Source organism: Haplochromis burtoni, unplaced genomic scaffold, assembly GCF_018398535.1.
Source record: "Haplochromis burtoni strain Fernald_Lab_line unplaced genomic scaffold, NCSU_Asbu1 Contig_762, whole genome shotgun sequence".
NCBI lineage: Eukaryota > Metazoa > Chordata > Actinopteri > Cichliformes > Cichlidae > Haplochromis > Haplochromis burtoni.
In genome coordinates, this window is record NW_024583123.1 from 2,332 (window position 1) to 22,500 (window position 20,169).

General features: G+C 37.4%; 1 protein-coding gene and 1 long non-coding RNA gene across 3 annotated transcripts in view; one reads left to right on the forward strand and one right to left on the reverse strand.

Moving 5' to 3' along the window:
• Positions 1–2,841: 2,841 nt before the first annotated feature.
• Positions 2,842–20,169, reverse strand: part of raly (RALY heterogeneous nuclear ribonucleoprotein) — a 101,340-nt gene continuing 84,012 nt past the window's right edge. The window contains exons 5-7 of one of the 2 annotated variants that reach the window (XM_042215568.1): positions 11,814–11,977; positions 6,626–6,742; positions 2,842–3,417 (exon numbers count right to left, since the gene is read on the reverse strand). In XM_042215568.1, the coding sequence (XP_042071502.1) occupies positions 3,233–3,417; positions 6,626–6,742; positions 11,814–11,977 (466 nt within the window). In that variant the 3' untranslated portion in view covers positions 2,842–3,232. Of the gene's footprint in view, positions 3,418–6,625; positions 6,746–11,813; positions 11,978–20,169 lie in introns of both variants that reach the window. The other variant, XM_005950193.2, reaches the window with a different exon arrangement.
• On the forward strand, positions 9,024–17,371 carry LOC121812722. Its single transcript, XR_006053271.1, has 3 exons — positions 9,024–9,168; positions 11,845–11,991; positions 15,943–17,371. It is a non-coding gene; the product is annotated as an uncharacterized LOC121812722 (long non-coding RNA).

Consider the following 20,169-nt stretch of genomic DNA (forward strand, 5'->3'; position numbering starts at 1 on the left):
ACCCCCAGGTTATTTCAAAGTTGTTTGATAAATGGGAACTGAATGTGTCTGCCATGTTTTGCACGAATCCTCATTGTACACAATTGAGAATCACAATAATGCAACACAAATCTACAAAAATACTGAACTTTTAATTTTTTTCTTTAAAAAATCTTTGTGGCTTAGCGAGTTGTTTATCCAATAATGAACTAAACTCTTAAGTATGACTTTGCTGGTACATTTTTATCGTTTTTTTTTTTGTTTGTTTTTATACTGAATGGAACACAAATGTAATACATTAAAGAAAGAACAGAATATCAACCAAGAGTCAAAACACACACAATACTGATTACATCTGTTCAACTTTTTGTTATTATGGAAAATTTTAGGACAAAATAAGGAACTGAAAACGTGAATATAATTAACATTTCACATGATAGATTTTTCTTATTCTTTATTACAAATTGTGTCATCTGTAAATTATGTATGGGAAATTACTAGCATTTAAGCTCCACATCTTAAAAGGCATTACATTTTGGAATAAGTATAGTATATCAGATACATTTTGGTCCAGTTGTCACATACTGATGCATAATAGGGATTCCACTGAATTACTTAACGAGTATGTTGCGGGTATAACATTTTTCAGCATATCTCACAGAGTGCAGCAGAAGCCCCTCTACATCCTAAATCAACACAGTGAGACTTTGGACACATTTCTTCCACTCACGATGCCACTGTTCTAGCACTTTTAAAGTAAAAAAAAAAAAACAATGTAGGAGAAGTCTGTTGCATGTGAAAAACGTTTGCCTTCTGACACAGTAAAAGTTCAGAAAGGGTATATTTTAACCCAAAGAATGACCTTTTCCTAAGCCTTTCTCAGTTTTTGTACCTTAACATAACTACAAGAGTAGACTACAAAAAGTAAAATCAAAACAAAACTAGATAATTAAAAACAAAGTTTTAGACACAAGGATGCCTTCTGGGTTTGGATTTTATACCACAAACTCCACTGAGTTCCTCGTTTGGACTTTTGTTCATTTTTATACTAATTCTTTTGACAAGATTTTACTATGCATAATGAGAAATTACACTAACGTGTCCTTAACAAGCAGCATAAGCGATGTATATGGGCTGAGAGAGTATTGGATTGCAGCTTGCTCTGTCAGCTGCCTGTTACATACAGTAGCTTGCAAAAGTATTCGGCCCCCTTGAACTTTCCCACATTTTGTCACATTACAGCCACAAACATGAATCAATTTTATTGGAATTCCACGTGAAAGACCAACACAAAGTGGTGCACACGTGAGAAGTGGAACGAAAATCATACATGATTCCAAACATTTTTTACAAATAAATAACTGCAAAGTGGGGTGTGCGTAATTATTCAGCCCCCTTTGGTCTGAGTGCAGTCAGTTGCCCATAGACATTGCCTGATGAGTGCTAATGACTAAATAGAGTGCACCTGTGTGTAATCTAATGTCAGTACAAATACAGCTGCTCTGTGACGGCCTCAGAGGTTGTCTAAGAGAATATTGGGAGCAACAACACCATGAAGTCCAAAGAACACACCAGACAGGTCAGGGATAAAGTTATTGAGAAATTTAAAGCAGGCTTAGGCTACAAAAAGATTTCCCAAGCCTTGAACATCCCACGGAGCACTGTTCAAGCGATCATTCAGAAATGGAAGGAGTATGGCACAACTGTAAACCTACCAAGACAAGGCCGTCCACCTAAACTCACAGGCCGAACAAGGAGAGCGCTGATCAGAAATGCAGCCAAGAGGCCCATGGTGACTCTGGACGAGCTGCAGAGATCTACAGCTCAGGTGGGGGAAAGTTGGCCTTTATGGAAGAGTGGCAAGAAGAAAGCCATTGTTAACAGAAAACCATAAGAAGTCCCGTTTGCAGTTTGCCACAAGCCATGTGGGGGACACAGCAAACATGTGGAAGAAGGTGCTCTGGTCAGATGAGACCAAAATGGAACTTTTTGGCCAAAATGCAAAACGCTATGTGTGCGGAAAACTAACACTGCACATCACTCTGAACACACCATCCCCACTGTCAAATATGGTGGTGGCAGCATCATGCTCTGGGGGTGCTTCTCTTCAGCAGGGACAGGGAAGCTGGTCAGAGTTGATGGGAAGATGGATGGAGCCAAATACAGGGCAATCTTGGAAGAAAACCTCTTGGAGTCTGCAAAAGACTTGAGACTGGGGCGGAGGTTCACCTTCCAGCAGGACAACGACCCTAAACATAAAGCCAGGGCAACAATGGAATGGTTTAAAACAAAACATATCCATGTGTTAGAATGGCCCAGTCAAAGTCCAGATCTAAATCCAATCGAGAATCTGTGGCAAGATCTGAAAACTGCTGTTCACAAACGCTGTCCATCTAATCTGACTGAGCTGGAGCTGTTTTGCAAAGAAGAATGGGCAAGGATTTCAGTCTCTAGATGTGCAAAGCTGGTAGAGACATACCCTAAAAGACTGGCAGCTGTAATTGCAGCAAAAGGTGGTTCTACAAAGTATTGACTCAGGGGGCTGAATAATTACGCACACCCCACTTTCAGTTATTTATTTGTAAAAAATGTTTGGAATCATGTATGATTTTCGTTCCACTTCTCACGTGTCACCACTTTGTGTTGGTCTTTCACGTGGAATTCCAATAAAATTGATTCATGTTTGTGGCTGTAATGTGACAAAATGTGGAAAAGTTCAAGGGGGCCGAAAACTTTTGCAAGCTACTGTATGCCTGACTATGAGATAATAAGACAGACGAAAAGGGTCAGTGCTCCCTTTTCTCCCTGAACAACTCCTATGAATTCAAACCACCCATGACTCTCTCTCTCTATATATATACATATATATAGTGGGATGGACTGTAATTTTGTTCTATTTATTATTTTTTTGGTCATTCAGTTTAAACGTGTTTAAAATCCTGCAGTTCCAACAGAAGCTCTAAATGTATGTAGTATCAGTGTAAAATAATAAGATGCATGTAATGCAGGGAAAATGATAGAAGATACTCTGATGATTGCAGTTCTGTCTGTAATATTGTAGGATATTTACCTATATATAAGGCATCTTGTAATGACTGTTATTATAAACTGATACTGTTTAAATATAACTGAATTCTGTTGATGAAAATGAACTAATTAGGGCTCAAATGGTTGAATCCTGCACTAAAATCATCTTTGTGTGAATAAGAAGTCTCGACTTAGGTTACCCCAGATCACACTACTGTTTGTCACATTAACTCACCATGTGGTTGTGGGTGTCATCCTGTGTGTGCTCTCCCTCCTCCTCTTCTTCATCTTCCTCCTCCTCTTCAGCTTCGCTGTTCTGTCTCTGCTCATCCTCATCTTCAAGCTCTGAACTTGATTCCTCCCCTCCCTGCCATGCCTCCTCACTCTTGCACTCCTCTGTATTGATCAAATCTGCATGAACGCGAACACACACAAGAAACCCAAACGTGAGATGGACATGTCGCAACTGCGAAAACTGTAGATCAGATTTTACAAATGCTGATGATCCATGTCTTTGAGGAAAGAAAACACGGCCGTCCTCACGGGGTAATCTGATTTGAAAATAGGCCTCATGGGATAATAAAGAAAGAATGGAAATTCAATCCAGAATGAAGGAGTAATTTTTGTTTGCTTTGCTTTTTTTGCAGGATAACAGTTCAATGGTCTTAGTCAGGCAAGTGCTATTGCTACTACCCCTCTTGCAGTAAAACTGTAAGAGAAACACAAACATTTAATTCTGTACTAAAAGCCTTGAACATCAGAACATATCTTTAAAGAGTTCTAATGGCTGAAGCCTCAGAAATCCCACATAAACTCAGAACTGTGGAATATGTCTATTGGTCTTTCCACAGAAGAGTGTTTCATAGTTAGGAAAAACAGAGAGAATAATGTCAGCATTAAAGTTCAAGTTCAAGTTCATTTGGGCACTTGACTAGTGTTGTTTCAGTGCTGTAGCAAGCCAAGATCTTAGCTATGTGGTACTTAATCATACAAACTTTTTTTCCTGTGGTCCCTGTGTGCTTTTTTTATTTGTTCAGAAGGAACATTTCATCTTACCAATAGATTTTATTTATAGTTTATTTTACACAACACCTACTCAAGTCAAAAACACTCTGGAAGAGGTAAGCATTATTGCCAAACTATCAAATCAAGAGACATCTTCATGTAAGTACAGAAAGTGAGTAAGCATCAGTAATCTTGTTAAAACAAATGGATTATGGTTCCAGCCATCCTTATAATGGATTGGATTTATATAGCGCTTTTCAAGGCACCTAAAGCGCTTTACAATACCACTATTCATTCACTCTCACATTCATACACTGGTGGAGGCAAGCTACAGTTGTAGCCACAGCTGTCCTTAGCAACTTTCCTCTTGTGCATAGGCCGAATCTATGGAAAAGAGCAAAAGCAGGCTTCAGAATTGTTTGGCAAAGTTTCAAAGGTGGGCTGCCATTCAGAAATCTGGAATCAGGCAACACAGACACTAACATTTTTGTGTTTCTAAAGCTGCATCCCAGACTCCTCGTACGGATACAAGTCAACTGTTTCTGATTTCTTCTCATCTTGGACTTGCTTGCTTGTGCCGTTGTATTTCTTAAATTTTTATTATTATTATTATTATTATTATTTTTATAGTTATTATTGTAATCACATTTTGGTACAGTTTTTACTGCAGTGATTAGTCCTTTTGACCAATTCGGTCCTTTTAATGATTCTTTGTTCATGTTTTTTTCTCTCTAAATTTTTCCAATATAAAGGCCAATGGTTATTTTATCAACACTTACAATTACTTTGTTTAGTTGAGCGGTGAAGTAGCAAATCATTTATAAGGCTTTGATTTATACTGAATGCATGGCCTAGTGAGGTTATTTGAAAATAACATATGATGTTGATTCAAAGCATTCAACTTGTGTTTGTTGGCTATCCACTGAAATTCTCAATATGAAGTCCAAGGAGAGGTTGATGCCAGGGAAGGAGCCAATTCTTAGGCTGAAAACACAAAATGGACTATCAGGAAGATAGCAAAAAACTTTACATTTGGCCAGATTAACAATGTGATACATTTTAAAGGAGAAAGAATTCACTGGCCAGCTCAGTGAGACCAGAAAGCCTGAATGACCACAGAAGACAACTGAAGTGGATGATCAAAGAATTTCCTTTCCCTTTCCTCTTTCCTCGGTTAAGAAAAACCCTTCACAACACCTACTCAAGTCAAAAACAGTCTTGAGGGTGAAGGCATTGTTGTCTCCAATGAGAATTCAGCTTTAAATACAGAGGGTTTACAACAAGCTGCAAACTTCTGGTTATGCAGAAGAAAAAGCCTTCACACCCAAGAGACAAAACCAAACAAAAAAAAACATGTTTGGACAGATGAAACCAAGAATCATGGGAAGAGAAAAGTATGGAGAAGGGAAAAAAACATCTCATGATCATAAGCATGGAGGATACAGTTTTCTGGAAGTGAATCACTAGATTTTATGATTGGAGTAACAGGATGAATTCTGAAGTGTACAAGGCTATACGCTCAACTCAAATCCAGCCGAATGCTGGAAAACTGAAATGGACAGCACTTCACAATACAAACGAAAAATGACCAAATGCAGAAAAACGAGAAGGTGGAAAGAGGTGAGTGAGGAAAACAAACACAAACAAACTGGGGCCATGCGTTGTGTGGAGCTCCCTGTAATCTAGGCCTATTTAAGCTTAACTAAGCGAGGGTTAGTTAGAGGGATCCAGTCTTAACCATAAGCTTTATGCAAAAGAGGAAAGATTCAAATGCTGTGATTACTCTGGAAGTATATAAAGTCCCATTACATCTGACTTCCACCATTGCTCCCTTCAAAAACTGTGGCTGCCAGGAAAATACTTTTATTTGTTTTACTAATTCTGATTCCTGAAGAGGACAGACTCCAAGGTTGGTTGGAAACACCAAAAAGCAAACAAACAAACAAACTGTGCTGTAACCTTGATACTGGTGATCTTGAGCAGCTTTCTCAGTAAGCACACAAATATTACTGAATTTAATGGCCCCTCATATAATATGTGTATGGAAATGTTCTTATTATGTGAAAAAAAAAATGACTCTGCATGCAAAATTGCTCAGTTTTATGACACGTGCACACCGGCCAATTTTTGTCTTACCGCCATGTGTATGTTAGTAAATAAGACTCATTTTGAATCAGAAGGCTCATGCTCGCTGCCTCCAGTCTGCATACTATTTGTTTACCAGCTAGACCCCCTTTGCTCTATACAAGAAACAAGTTTGCTTGGAGGTGAAGTGGAAACAATGTTGATATAAGAGAAAAGGCTGCACTAAGACACAAAAGAAAGAAGAAAAATTACAGATACTAGAAACAAATAATGGTTTCCAAGGTTCAAGGAAGACCTATACAGTTCAATGACAGATTTTACTCAGCTAGTGCAAAATCACAGGGACAAAGTCAAGGCCCCTTGAAAATGAGGTAATTGTTTGCATTTGTTTAGTTGACCATTACTATTTTACTACTGTTTAACTCTGATTAGCATAATCAGAGTGTGCACTGGTTTTGTAGAGTTCCAATTCCTTGAATGATTTCATTTATAATGTAAGGTATGTATGTGTGTGGGGTGGGGGTGTCACCTGTGGCAGCTATGTGTGGATCTTCTGTGATCTGCTCCAGTCTGCCCAGCAAAGCCTCGATGTTGGCTTTAATCTGAGTCAACTCTGACTTTATCGCCTGAAGCTCTGTGCCTTTCACTGCTGATAGAGAGACACAGACAAACATAGACAGAGGGGAGGGAGGTGAGAGGGGATGTAAGTGTCCATGTCCTGATTGATAAGCCTGCAAAGAAAGCAGTGGATCCACACACTTTTAAACACTCTCTATTGTTTAAATTATCTTTTTCCTTTTAGATTATCTTTGATTTGATCTCATATCTCATATTTCTAAGCAGGCAATACAAAACTTTTGCTAAGCTCCTTTAATGAAAGCTGGACGTCTGCACTTTAATCACATCCTGATCGTTTGATTTAAAATCCATGGCGGTGATGTACAATGACAAAACTGTACAAGAAATGTGTCACTGTCTCCAAAGTTATGGCCCTGGCTACATCAGGTCCCTCTTCTGATCACTTTGATGGAAATCCGTAAATATATTTTGATCTTCATCATGTGCTAGTCAAAAACTTGATGTGTTAGCAGCACCGGAGATAAAGTCAGGGGATCACCAAGAACATCTGGAGTCGTGTGTTGGGATTCATGAGCATCTGTGCCAGATTTTATGACATTACAGACAAATATCCTGCTGTGGATCAAAGTGATGAATTACAGTCTTATTCAGTAAATGTTAAACTTTTTCATCTTTTTCTTTAATCAAAGTACTCTGATGTATTTCTCTGAAACTTAATAGATTTTTCTGATCAAATGGATGAAAGCTTGTCTGTGTTTTGAAGATAGAAATGTGAGAAAATCTACTCAAGTTTTATACTATTTCTATTTAGCCTTCCATTTTCCCCTTTAACTCTACCAGCGTACCTCTTGTGTCCTCACTTCTGCCCCCGTCCTTCTTTTCTGGTCTTTTACTCTGTTGTCCTGTCTTTTTCTTTTAGTTTTACATTGTATTAAAATTCTAGTTTTGTGTGCCTCTTTTTTAAAGCACTTTGTGACTCTTGTTTGTGAAAAATACTGTATAAATAGATCATTTTTTCTTTCCTTGCTTGCATTACCTTGCTGAGCCATGCCTCCCTGAATAAGGTTAAATGCAGACAATTTGGTTCTCTCAGCCAAAGTTTATTGTTATTGTAATGTAGTAGTGACAACCTCACCCTCTTTGTTTAATCCTATTAAACCTATAGGGCAATTAAATTTTTGTTTTCAAATTTGAATTTCGACAGACTCTTTGTCTGGAAAAATGCTCCCTTTATTATTCCTACAATAAAGATATCAAAGGCAATGGAACAGATCCAAAAATCCAAAAGATGCATCTCTGTTTGACATAAAAATAAGACAGCTGAACCCTTTGATGACCTTTCAGTGATCTTACACACACACACACACACACACACACAGCCTCACACACAAAGACAAACCTTGAGATAAGAGGTCTGCCAGAAGCTAGTAATAAATCGACACATCGCTGCAGTGACTTGGCATTAGTTTCTCTTTACCACTTATCACGACCTCTAGGGACAATCTGTTTTTTACAGCATACAGAATCACCAAGATAAAAGTTTTCAGAAATAATGGGTGTTTTGCCTTTGATGGCTGTTAAGATTGTAAAGATTTCACCAGAAGCAACTGGACGCAAGCTGCACTCAAGCTGTGCATGTTGCTGTAAGGACTGGGGAAAAAGACACTTTTTCTTTTAAGTAGACAAGATGGCTTGTCGTGCAGAAATCGATGATTGGATTAATGAAATTAAATTGTTACCAGGACTTCATGTCTTCACTCTTTCCACCCTTCTCCCTCGCACACAAACCCAAGAATCCCCCCCGCCTTTTACGGCTTGTCTGTTCATTACAAGTTATACATGCAGGCACAACCCGAAGCCTTATCACACAGGCTCTTTTAGAAGGTTGCTCTGACTCTAGACCCCAGGCAATAAAAGACCTGGCAGTCTTCCGTTGCCTGCTTGTGCTGCCATGGCTTTTTGCCTTATTCCATCTCTGGTATTAGACACTGGTGTCTGACACTTTTATTTTGGTCTTACATTTATTCTACTGAAGACTTTATGAACAATCACTAAAACTCTGACTTTTTCTCTCTGACTAACTTATGTATACCTTTTTGATCTTTAAGCTCGAATAAGCACAAGCTCAATTCAATACAAAGAATTGACCCCAGCAACGCAGTTTCTGCTACATTATTGCTGCCCTATCTGGAGAATTGATATTTTGTTGTCCAGCACATGAGATTCCTTTCACACTTAAAGAGTCTAATTTTGATTAATGAATTTATCAGAGTTATTTGACTTCAAACAAAAGGGACCCAGAATCTGCCTTTAATATCTCCCAGCCCACACACTGTGACGTCAGCTCAAGCCAACATTCAGCTAATCCGCATTGTTCAACCCACGCCTGGCGCCTGCTGAATTCTGGAGAGTGTCACCTCTTTGGACGGCTGTGTGAGAAGAACCAGAACCAAAAAAACAACTCTGGATCCAATTCATGACTGTACCACGAAGGTAATGATGTACCATTCCTTTCTATGACAAAGACCCGCTGAAATTTGAATTTGATTTAATTAGTTTCCTGTAGCATTTTGCTCATATAAACCCGCTAACCCTTAAGGCTGCAAGAGAATTGGGTATTCTAACATGGTACTGTAACATGGCGGAACTGAAAATAAAACATTATGTGTTATTATCCTCACAAAACATTAAGTTAATAAAAGAAGAGCTGTTTTTTTATAGTTACAGTGATAACTTAATAATATGAGTGTATTATTATTTATTTAAGTATTCTCTTAAAGCCGCAGGAAACAGAAATAAACTGAATACTATAAAAGAAAAAAGAAAAAGGCCACATGTAGCTGTATGTAACAGCATTTTTTTATTCATTTCATAGAACAAAATAATTTTTGTATGAAGCTACATGACTATATATATTTTAAATGTGATGCTGGCATCTATTGTATTTGATGCAATAAACTAATTTTGACTATGCTTTTGAATTTAAATACACAGACAATATTCTTGAAGGGGGTCAACAGCAAGCAGGAAAACAAAAGATACTACCATTTAAAACCAATCAGAACTTCTTTATTTTAAAAGTGGGGGGGGGTCACTTCTATCTACAACTAAGACCTCTGAATTCCTAACTTAATCCAAGGTTTGTTAAAATGTCATCTGTTTCCCATTTCCATGCTGGAGGGAAGTATCTTCAAGGCAGCGCTGTGATGGATGTGACCATGCTTATGCTTTGTCTATGATAGTTTTAATATAAAAAAAACCCAAAAAAAACCCTTTCCATGTATTAGTTTTTGGAAATGATTGATAGAGCTTAAATTATTATTTTGGTCTTATTCGGCGTATACATAGATGACTCTTCACAAAAGCTTATTGCAGCTTGAAAGGTAAAATCTTCAATTCTTCAAAAAAATCTTTAAAGATTACGTGAAATGTGCTAAATTGTTATGGAAGTGAGTAATAATGGTTAAAGTATTCACTAAAACAACTAAAACTCATCTTTTTGGAGTTTGATTAACATTAACTGCTTTACTGCTCTGGTATCTTTTTTGTCGTGAAGCACTTCATGATCTCTGTCTTGAAAACTGCTATATAAATAAAAATGTACTTACTTAATGCTTAGAATGCAAAACAGGATACACAAATCTAAAGTAAAAAAGCAAGAAAACCAAGATTTATTGTTTTAAAGAAAAGAATACACATCATGTAAATACAAATCTAAAAGCTGGGCCGTTACTAGATAATTATTTAATTATCCTTTATTAACAATTTTAAAAAACAAATATTCAAAAGTAAAACAAGTTAAAAAAATGTTTTATTAGGGCAATTTTATTTATATAGTGTATTTCATTACACTCAATATGCTTATGTCCTCATGTGGGTTGTGTTAAAGCTGAGGTCCCTTGACGGTGAAGCAGGATCATCTTTAGATTTAAGTCTTGATTTGGAACAGACAGAAGAGCCCCCAGCTCAAGCTCTAAGGCTGCAAACATTTCTCCTATGTAGCTCAGGGCCAGACCCAGATAAGTTACGAAAGTCATCAGCAAAATAAAATTCAAAAATAAATCCCAAAATATACAGTACATAGGAACACTGTAGAGAGCCAGGACTGGTTATTCTACTCATTCTAACTTCATTCTGAATTGGAGGCAAGAAAAATAATTTTTTCATATTTAGCCCAGAAAAGAGGTAGCAGATGTAGTCTCCAAAGCAAATAAAAGCATGAATGGCTTTTTCTATATGGGAGTATGAAAACAAGCGGTAATAGCGGTAGTAAATATTAATAGTCAAATTAAAATCATGTGAAATATAAAAATGTCATACCGTTGACCATAGGTCCAGTTGTTTAAGGATGTCCTGTGTAACTGCAAGAACAACTTAATTCATATCAGCGAGCATTAGGCCAAAAAAAACTGTTCTGATATCCCCAAAAAATCTGCAGTTAAAAAAGGCTTTTGTTTATTCTCTTCAAAACAATTTGCAATGTAAGTTTAATGAATACACAGAAAGACACTTAAATCTGTGACATGTAAATTGCTTTGTGAGCTCTACATAGACTGAAAACTTCAGGGAGCTGACAGGGCCTTTGCATAATTTGTTTAGAATCTGAATATGCTTTCAATTCATGTGATGGGAAACTGGTAAAAAAAAGGAAAGAAAAAAAACAAGAGAAAAAACAAGAGAGAGACAAGGATTAACCTGATGTTTTGGCCTTCCAATGTCATGTAAAAGCAGGGCTTGAAAGATAGATGAAGAGGAGGTTTGAGACAGGGTGGAGCTGGTTAGAAATTAAACCAGAAGAGATAATGAATAAGAGAAAAGCAAGAAATATATGTAGTCAGAAGGAAAATGTTTGGTGACAGAGCTGTGTGTTTTTCCTAAAATCAATATCACTGACAGTTTGAGTCTTTAACAAGTTATATGTACAGAATTGTATATCAATATATGTACGTGCATATTTACTTTCTTAAAATGTTGATATTTATTTTTACTTCTACTTGGAAAAGTAAACAGTGACAAACTAAAGTCAACACATCAGACTTTAATGGTGGATTAATGTGGTGTAGGTACTGCAATGCTTTACAACAGCTTCTTGTAAAGCAAAACTGGCTGATGGTTCATTTGTACACGTTGAAACTCACATCTTTGTTTGTTGCCATTGCTGGTTGGGAGGATGGAGGCGTTACATGCCAGCAGTTTGACAGGCAGAGACTTGACCCGTCGTACCAAGGGTACAGCCACTCTCGGGCGTTTGACTGGCACCACACGTGGAACAGGAGACACTCTGCCACGGTACTCAAACAACCTGCGAAGAGGAAGGTGAGGGGAGACAGAAAGAATGAGAAGGAAGCAGGGGCATCAAAGTAAAGAAAGATAGAAAGGAGGGTTGAAAAGGAGGGAAACAAGAGGAAATGTTGAGATAGGAGAATAGAGGTCAAATAAGGAGGCAATGTTTTGAAAATGACATTGTGTACCAGCATGCTAAAAAAACTACATTTATCTTTAGCTGAATCTATGAAAATGCCAAAGATGAAACAGTTTGACAGCATAAAATAGTATTTTGCATAAAACCTGGGATACCTCGCTACTGTGTGTTGAGTGTCACTGAAAAATTTGAGAAAACTGGACAAGTGGAAGATAAAAAAAGAAGATGGAAGCTTTAGATGTTGTATTATCGCTTATATTCTTTTGATTTTTTTTTAGTGTTTTTTTGTGTATCCTTTATTTCATGTGCTGAACTGTGGTCAAATTTATTGTTTTAAATGTGCTTTATGAATAAAAATTTGCCTTAGAATGTACTGGGAGCCTAAAATAAACTATCTGACAGATAGCTATCTGTACAATGCAGTGGAGGCTCTATCATGGTTTATGGCTTCATTTCACCTAGTGGTGTGGGGAAGCTTGTCAAAATTGATGGAATTACAAATTCAGAAAAGTATGATCATATTTGTATCCACCATCTGGAAAGCATTAGATTAACAATAGCTTCAATTTTTAATATGACAATGATCCCAAATACGCTGCAGTACAGTACAAGTATACCTGGATAGAAAAATACACAACATCTGTCATGGACTGGCCTCCCCAGAGCCTTGACCTCGACAGCCTTACTGAAGCAGTGTGAGATTGGATATATGGATGTGTCTGGAAACTTGCTTAAAAAAAAAGCGGAAAAAAAAAACTACATTCAAGTAAATAATTTATGCAAAAAAAACCCAAAAACTGACAGTAAAGCTGAGAATGTCTGGCTTTGTGACTGTGCTGCTCACAGCTATACGTAAAAATCACCCAAACAATACCAAGATTTAATGGTCAACATTTATTAGGTTCCTGGCTTTTTTAGTACTTCCATTGGCAACTGCTCAGCAAAGAATCAACAACAACTATTAAGGTATTCTATTAGCCTTGTAACTTCTCAGCAGAGCTTTTGGGAAAAACATCTGTTGCAAATGGTTTACTTGGATTTTATGAGGATAAACACTTTGAAAAAAAGACTTTATTACTATTGTGGAAAAACAATATTTTTGATCTTTCTGTGTGGAACTTCTGGTAGTTTGTTACCCCTGTGGCTTTAACACAGTGATTTAGTAATGTTTTGAACCTTTAGTAATTTCAAAGCTTGGCATTTGTGTTTTATTGAGCATGACATCTAAATAAAAGTGGTTTAGAAATTCCAAGGCAAAATAATTTACGCAGGCATCATTTTTATCATTTTATGAAAGAGTCCACAGAAAGAGCCAGAGGAAAAATGTCTTTTTTGAAATCCAACATATGAGCCTCATTTTCTTGTGGTACACCCTGATGACAGTCTGCTGATGGCTTAAATAAATTTATGAACTTCATGTTTCACAAGTTTAAAAAATATATGCAAAGTTATGTTGCCAAAGTAATACAATTGGGTTACATTACAGTTCAGCCAAACATAAATCTGTAATAAATTAAACCTTTTGAAACATTTTCAATTTTAAATCTCAGTTGTGTTTGAACATGTTGCTGCAAATAAAAGAAACATGAGCTCATGCTGTGAAACTGCTGAGGCAATTCAATAAACATCAAATGTCTTTAAACAAATTGGAATAAGCAGAATAAGATGAGGAGCAGAAATGAATTACGACGGCCCAAACAAGTTGATTCTTAATTATGAATTGTAAAATAGTTTTGAAATAACTTCATTTAGCAATATCTGCCACTGGTTATTTATTTGGCAAGGATTAGCAACAACCAGGCTAATGTAGGGACAGAATGTCAGTTAAATGGATGATCGTGGCTCAAGAGTTGGGAGGTCGCCTTGTAATCGGAAGGTTGCTGGTTTGAGCCCCGGCTTGGACAGTCTCGGTCGTTGTGTCCTTGGGCAAGACACTTCACCCGTTGCCTACTGGTGGTGGTCAGAGGGCCCGGTGGCGCCAGTGTCCGGCAGCCTCGCCTCTGTCAGTGCGCCCCAGGGTGGCTATGGCTACAATGTAGCTTGCCATCACCAGTGTGTGAATGGGTGGATGACTGGATGTGTAAAGCGCTTTGGGGTCCTTAGGGACTAGTAAAGCGCTATATAAATACAGGCCATTTAAAGCCAGTGAGTCTTTTATCGCATAAAAAGGTAAACATTTACATATTTTCTATATCTGCTTGAGAGCCATCATCTCTTACTGAGGTTTTAAATTTTGTTGCGCTAGCTAATGGTAAGAAAGCCTGGCCATGTTGAACTTGTTTTGTGGGTTCAGGTGTAGTCCACAACCTTAAGCAGCTTTACAAATTATAATGAGGAAAAGGCCAGCCCTTATTAAGTGCACTGATTAGGAGAAACAGATAAATAATCTATTACATACATTTATTTTACTGTTTTTTAATATATTTGTATTTATTTTACTCCCATCCCAAAGAACCCGAGATTAAAAGCAAAAGATGTGACTGCCAGCTCTAATGATCTCTGTAGCTGAATAAAAAGCAGGAACTCAACAGTTGCTTGTTTAATGTATTTTCAACACAGGAAACTTTTTCGGAGCTGCTCTGATTTAGCATCGCTGAGAAGAATGAATAATTTAAAGAGTAAAAAATTTATAAAACTATGCAGATTTCTATAATGCAATCTCAACAACATAATCCCATTCTGTGTAACACACTGATTTACTTTAAATGGTAAGAATGTGGCCATTTCTTCTGTTTGTGGGAGAGCAATGAACTACTACAATTTAACGTCCCAAGTCTGAAACAGGGTTCCAGGAACCTCAGGTCAGAGTACATATTTGGGCACAGTTAAAAAGTTAACTGCTTAAATCAAAATCTTTATTTACACCCACATGTCATGTGTTGGTTATTCAATTTGGGTCATGAAAAATAATGACATTTGGTTTTACTACATTATGTGCTATCCTGCACAGGCTATCCTGCTAAGCCTGCAGTTTGAAACTTTTTGGACAAGCAACATAATTTTTTGGTCTGTTTTCAGTAATACGCCCAAACAAAGTCCATAACTTCTAGATTTACACACTCCTGGAAGTTGTTCAGATATTAGATAAAATGAGATTTTTGCAGATAGCAATAAAACTGTAAAGTCAAAGAGCTGATAGTCATCGCACATAATTTGTCCAGATGGCATGGCGATTTCCTCCCCTAACTTAATAAAAACCATGAAATGGTAAATCATATTGTGTAATATGAAAACATAATACCACCATTAAAGCAAAGCTGTTCTGCTGGGCCACGCAAACCCCAGCAGAAAAAGTCCCTGATCCCCTGATTTACTGTAAAGATCATGCTTTAGGAGGTGGATAAACTTTGATCCCAGCTCAGGTGATGTAGGGTCATGAGTTTCAAAATAAATAAGATACAGTAAAAAGAATGGGGGGAAAAAGACAACAGCAGAAGCATTCTCTCTCATAGAGTCCATTTTTGATATAGAAGTAGATCCACTTAACTCAGATTTTTCAATTTTAGGGTCATCGTATTTTATTTCACATGTGCACAGCCTCAGCCTGAACACTCTTAAGCTATAAAAATACTTATAGCCTGGACTGTTTGTAATATTTTTACAGTTAAAAATGTGAGTGAAAAAGTGAGATTGACACATGGGATGGGTGTAAATCAGTGCTGAGGTCTGTGGCCCAGCTGGTCAGCATGTTTCACCAACTGTTAACAAAATGTGTCTGCCCACTTGAGCTCAGAAAAAAATCTACAACTATGGTTTCGAAGCTGGAGGGACTGAAATGGGTTTGAGAACCCAAATTGTGGACAAAAGGTGAGTGGGTGCAAACTATTGATTTGTTTTCTTCGCAGGGTGGTTGAACACTGGGAATACGACTGTAAACATCTGGAAGGAATTCTGCGTAGCAGTGCTGTTCTTTGGAAAGCTTTGGAAATAAGCCAGTTAAGGTGGCTGATTCAGATACCTGATTAAGAATGGGACACGGATGCCTCCGTGTGGAGGTGCATCTTACCCGCCCTTTCCCAAGTCTGCCAACATGACAATCAAGTCTGGAGCAAGTGTCACATAAAAGAAGTAATAGATGGAATATTGCACATTACCAATATTAGACAAAAAAACTCACTGATGTAATGCTTTATTTGTAAATACACAATACAATCAAGTTGTTGTGTGTGCAATGATCCTAAACTTGTAACAGTAAACAAGGCCAGGTTCATGAAGCAATGTTTTTGCCAGTTTGGCCTGGAATAACTTGGCTCACATCAATCCCCATCAAACATTATTTGGGATAAGGCTGTGAGCCTGTTCCCAACTTTTGAAATGATCTTGTAGCTAAATGAAAGCACATTACTGCAGAAAGGTTTCAAAATGGTGTGCTAATCTTTTCCAGAGCAATGAATTATTATCACAGCATATGAATGTCCTATGAATGTAGCTTTAACATCTTCACCAGCCACACAAGGGTGTTCACAAACCTTTGGCCATAAATTCTCTGTTGTTCCTATGCTCTGATTTTTAGCAAATAAAGCCACAATTAATTAGAGTGAGACTGTCTTTTGTTTTGTTTTGTTTTTTTAAATTTCGTTTTTAATTTTAAAAGAGGATATCTGTTGACAGTAGATATCTACACTGCGTGAGGCTCACAGCTGGTGTGGCAGAGATGTACAGAGAATTTTTTTTTTGTTTGTTTATTGTTAAGACTATGACTTGTGCATGCGTAGTAAGTGTGAGCATACACTTCACTGACTTTGCTGTGGGTGTAAATACACGAATCGGTTTCTTCCTGATTAGCTTTAAACGTGTATAGGGTCTACAATTGGGAAGTCATTAAATATGTGTGTTCTTTAAATATTGTCCTAATAGTATATACAAGTATTAAATAATTTGTAGGAAGCAACCACTTCCTTCTACAATTCTGACATACTTGTCTTTTAAATAAATTGGCAATGTGAGAGTCATGCTGTGGTAATCCTTGGATGAGGTGCTTATTTAATTTCAAACTGATGGTGCGTATAAATTATCTTTCAAGTCCAAACCACAGAAACTGGTTTACGCTGGGTTCACAGGATTGCATATGCTATCCACACAAATGCCATTAATCCTTTATGGCATGCTGAATGAAATAAATTTAGACACTTTTTCGCAAGTGACAGTATATTGGAACATGACAAGAAATAAATAATAACTATTATCTACCAAACTGGTTAGTGACAGTTCTAGGTTAGATGTATGTTCCAGTTTCTTTGTGAGCACATACAATATTTACCTCAGCTAGTCTTCCTTTTTTTTTTTTTTTTTTTTTTTTTTTTTTTTTCTCAGCTAGTCTTCCAACAGAAAGGGGGTTAGAGTCATAGTCTCCATGTCTGACCTAGTTTTCAGGCCACATGTTGTTTTTGTCTCTCTTTCTCTGGTTTTTCCTCTGTCTGCGTGGGTGGAGCTCACCTGGGCTCCCGCCCTTGGCCCACGCACCTGGTGCAATCAACCACTTGCCACGGATCTGTCTGATTGCATTCTTTGCCCAAGCCACTATTTAAGATGGTGGTTCAGTGGGCTTCTTTGCTGGATTGCTGAGTAACCTCAATTCCCTGGACCTGCTTCCTGACCTGTTTTCCCTGAAGTCTGGCAATGTGGTGTGGTAACGCGACAACGGACAAAGGAGTGGAGAGCGGGAGCGTGGAGTGTGTTTTTTGGACCCGTTTCCCTTCCTTCCCTGGAAATCCTTAACCCTTCGCACCGAATATAGTTTCACCTGGTGATTGTGTAAATAAAATTGTGACTTTTCTTTCTAACCCCGCTGGTCTGTACCTCAGTTCATTCCGTCCTTGTGACATCAAATCAACCTACTAGAGCTTACAGTTTAGTCTTTCCTATATATAGGAATTTTATCTTTTCATAAAACATATTTACACTCCTAATAATTTGGTGAAAGAATAAGATGGTAGAAAGATGCTTATTTTCTCTGCTACCTCTTCTGAGTTAATTTTTATATACTTTTGATATTAAATATTCTCCAAATATTGTTAGTTGCCCTGCAGGTTAGAACACTCTCCTTGTAACTCTGTGATTTTGAGTGTGCATATGCCATAACCAGTGTTGGGTGTAACACATTACAAAGCAACATTACTTCAGTTATATTTACGTATACTGTAGCAAACAGTTGTGGTCAAAAGTCATATACTTACTGACATTTCAAACTTGTTCACCCAGTTCTTGTTTTCTAATGTCATTAAAGATGTCTGCTGTACAATCATACCACCCTGGACTACAAACAAAATAACTTCAGAAGTGGCAAAAGTAGAGATACTTAAGTAAAAGAACATTTTTGAAAAAATTTAACGCTGAAGTACTCAATCAACTTCTTAACTTAAAGTAATAAATAATAAAAAGTACAGACTCGGAAATGCACTCCAAGTATGAAAATAAAAAGGAGCACTTTAAAGGACAATTCTACCAGCTATTTTTGTCATGTGCTATATTAATTCAGTACACAATAATATGAAATGAATATGAAAGTTATTCCAATCTAAATTCTAATTTTCATGAATGTACTCAGTTTAAATCTGTTATGTAGGACACAGTGAAAAACAATTTAAAAATACCTTCATTTTCTGTTGCCTACATTGTAGAGTTGATTTTGCCTACACAGTTAAACAGGAAAAAGAGTACAGTCAGGAGTTAAAGTGGGATTCAGCAGGTAGGGGAACACAAAGATTGGTTGTAGTGGCGATAATTTCCATTGACAGTTCCAGTGTACAAGCTTTAATCAGCTGACTCGTGCTGCTTTGAGGTTTACCTTCTTTATAGTTTTACACAAATGAATTCAAACCCAATGCTTCACAAGCTGTCTTAGCTGATTTCGATTCTCTAAACTGGAGATGGGGTGAAAGCAGTCAGCCTTTGAGGGGGTGGAAATTTCATATTACTTGACAAATTTGAAACTGTGTGGGTGATTATTAGAAGTGGAAATTGTATGGATAAAGGAATACATGCCAATATATAATGTAGCACCAATTCACAATAACAGCTGTGTTAAGGCATTTCAAATCACAATGTAAAGATCCCACAACATTAGATGGAAACTATCTGAAAAGTCCTTATGAGCATGCACTTGGCAATACTGGCAAAGAAGATCTGCCTTCTCACAGAAAGTGACCTCCAACAGTCACAGACAGGGCCCTAACCCAGCCATCTGCTGTGACATGACATGCAGCCATAACATATAAATGCAATGCAAGTATATACAGGCAAGAGGGGAAGAAATGCTTAGTGCATCATGGATCAAGTCCACCAGGAGCCAAAGCCTATAGCAGCATAACTAAGGGATGGCTCAGGGCTAGCTGACCTAACCATAAGCTTTAATAAAAAAACAAAGTTTAACGCGGAAGGTGTCTGGTATCTGAACCCAAATTATGAACTGCTCCACAGGCTTTCAGGTTTGCCTTTTAAAGAAAGAAAATTATAATAGCTGTAGGCTATACTTTCCATTATGCTTCTAGCAGCTCCAAGAACCACAAGTAAGCATGTACTCTAAGAGCGAATTGCTCTATTGGGATAATCTGACACTAAACAGCAGTGGCGTGCGGTAACTTTTACAGAAAGGCAAACAGATCTTTTTCTGTCACCCAAATAGTGAAAGAAAGGGTTTGCATGGGTTACAGGAAGCATCCCAAGGCAAGCATTCCACACTAGCCCACATTTTAGCCATGTGTTCAAACACCCCTGAGAGCAAAATTCTCAGTTCACTCTTTGTTTAGAGGTAAACTTTAGTGGAATTGTGATGTATAAGAGGATTAATAAACGCAACTGGTCTTCTTCTCTGGGAGACGGAGAAACCTCAATTACCCCCACTTCACTCCATTAGACTTTTGTATTTCAAACTGTTAGCATGACCATCTTAAACACGAATGCTTGGTACCACAAGCTTCAAAAACCTCAACATATTTCCCACGTGTGGGACTAATAAAGGTTATCTTATCTTATCTTATCTTATATAATGACACCGAATAACCCCCTGTTGTTTTAGTGATTTTCTTTCCTCTGGGTAAATGCAAAGATTGGATACAGATACTATTTTAACA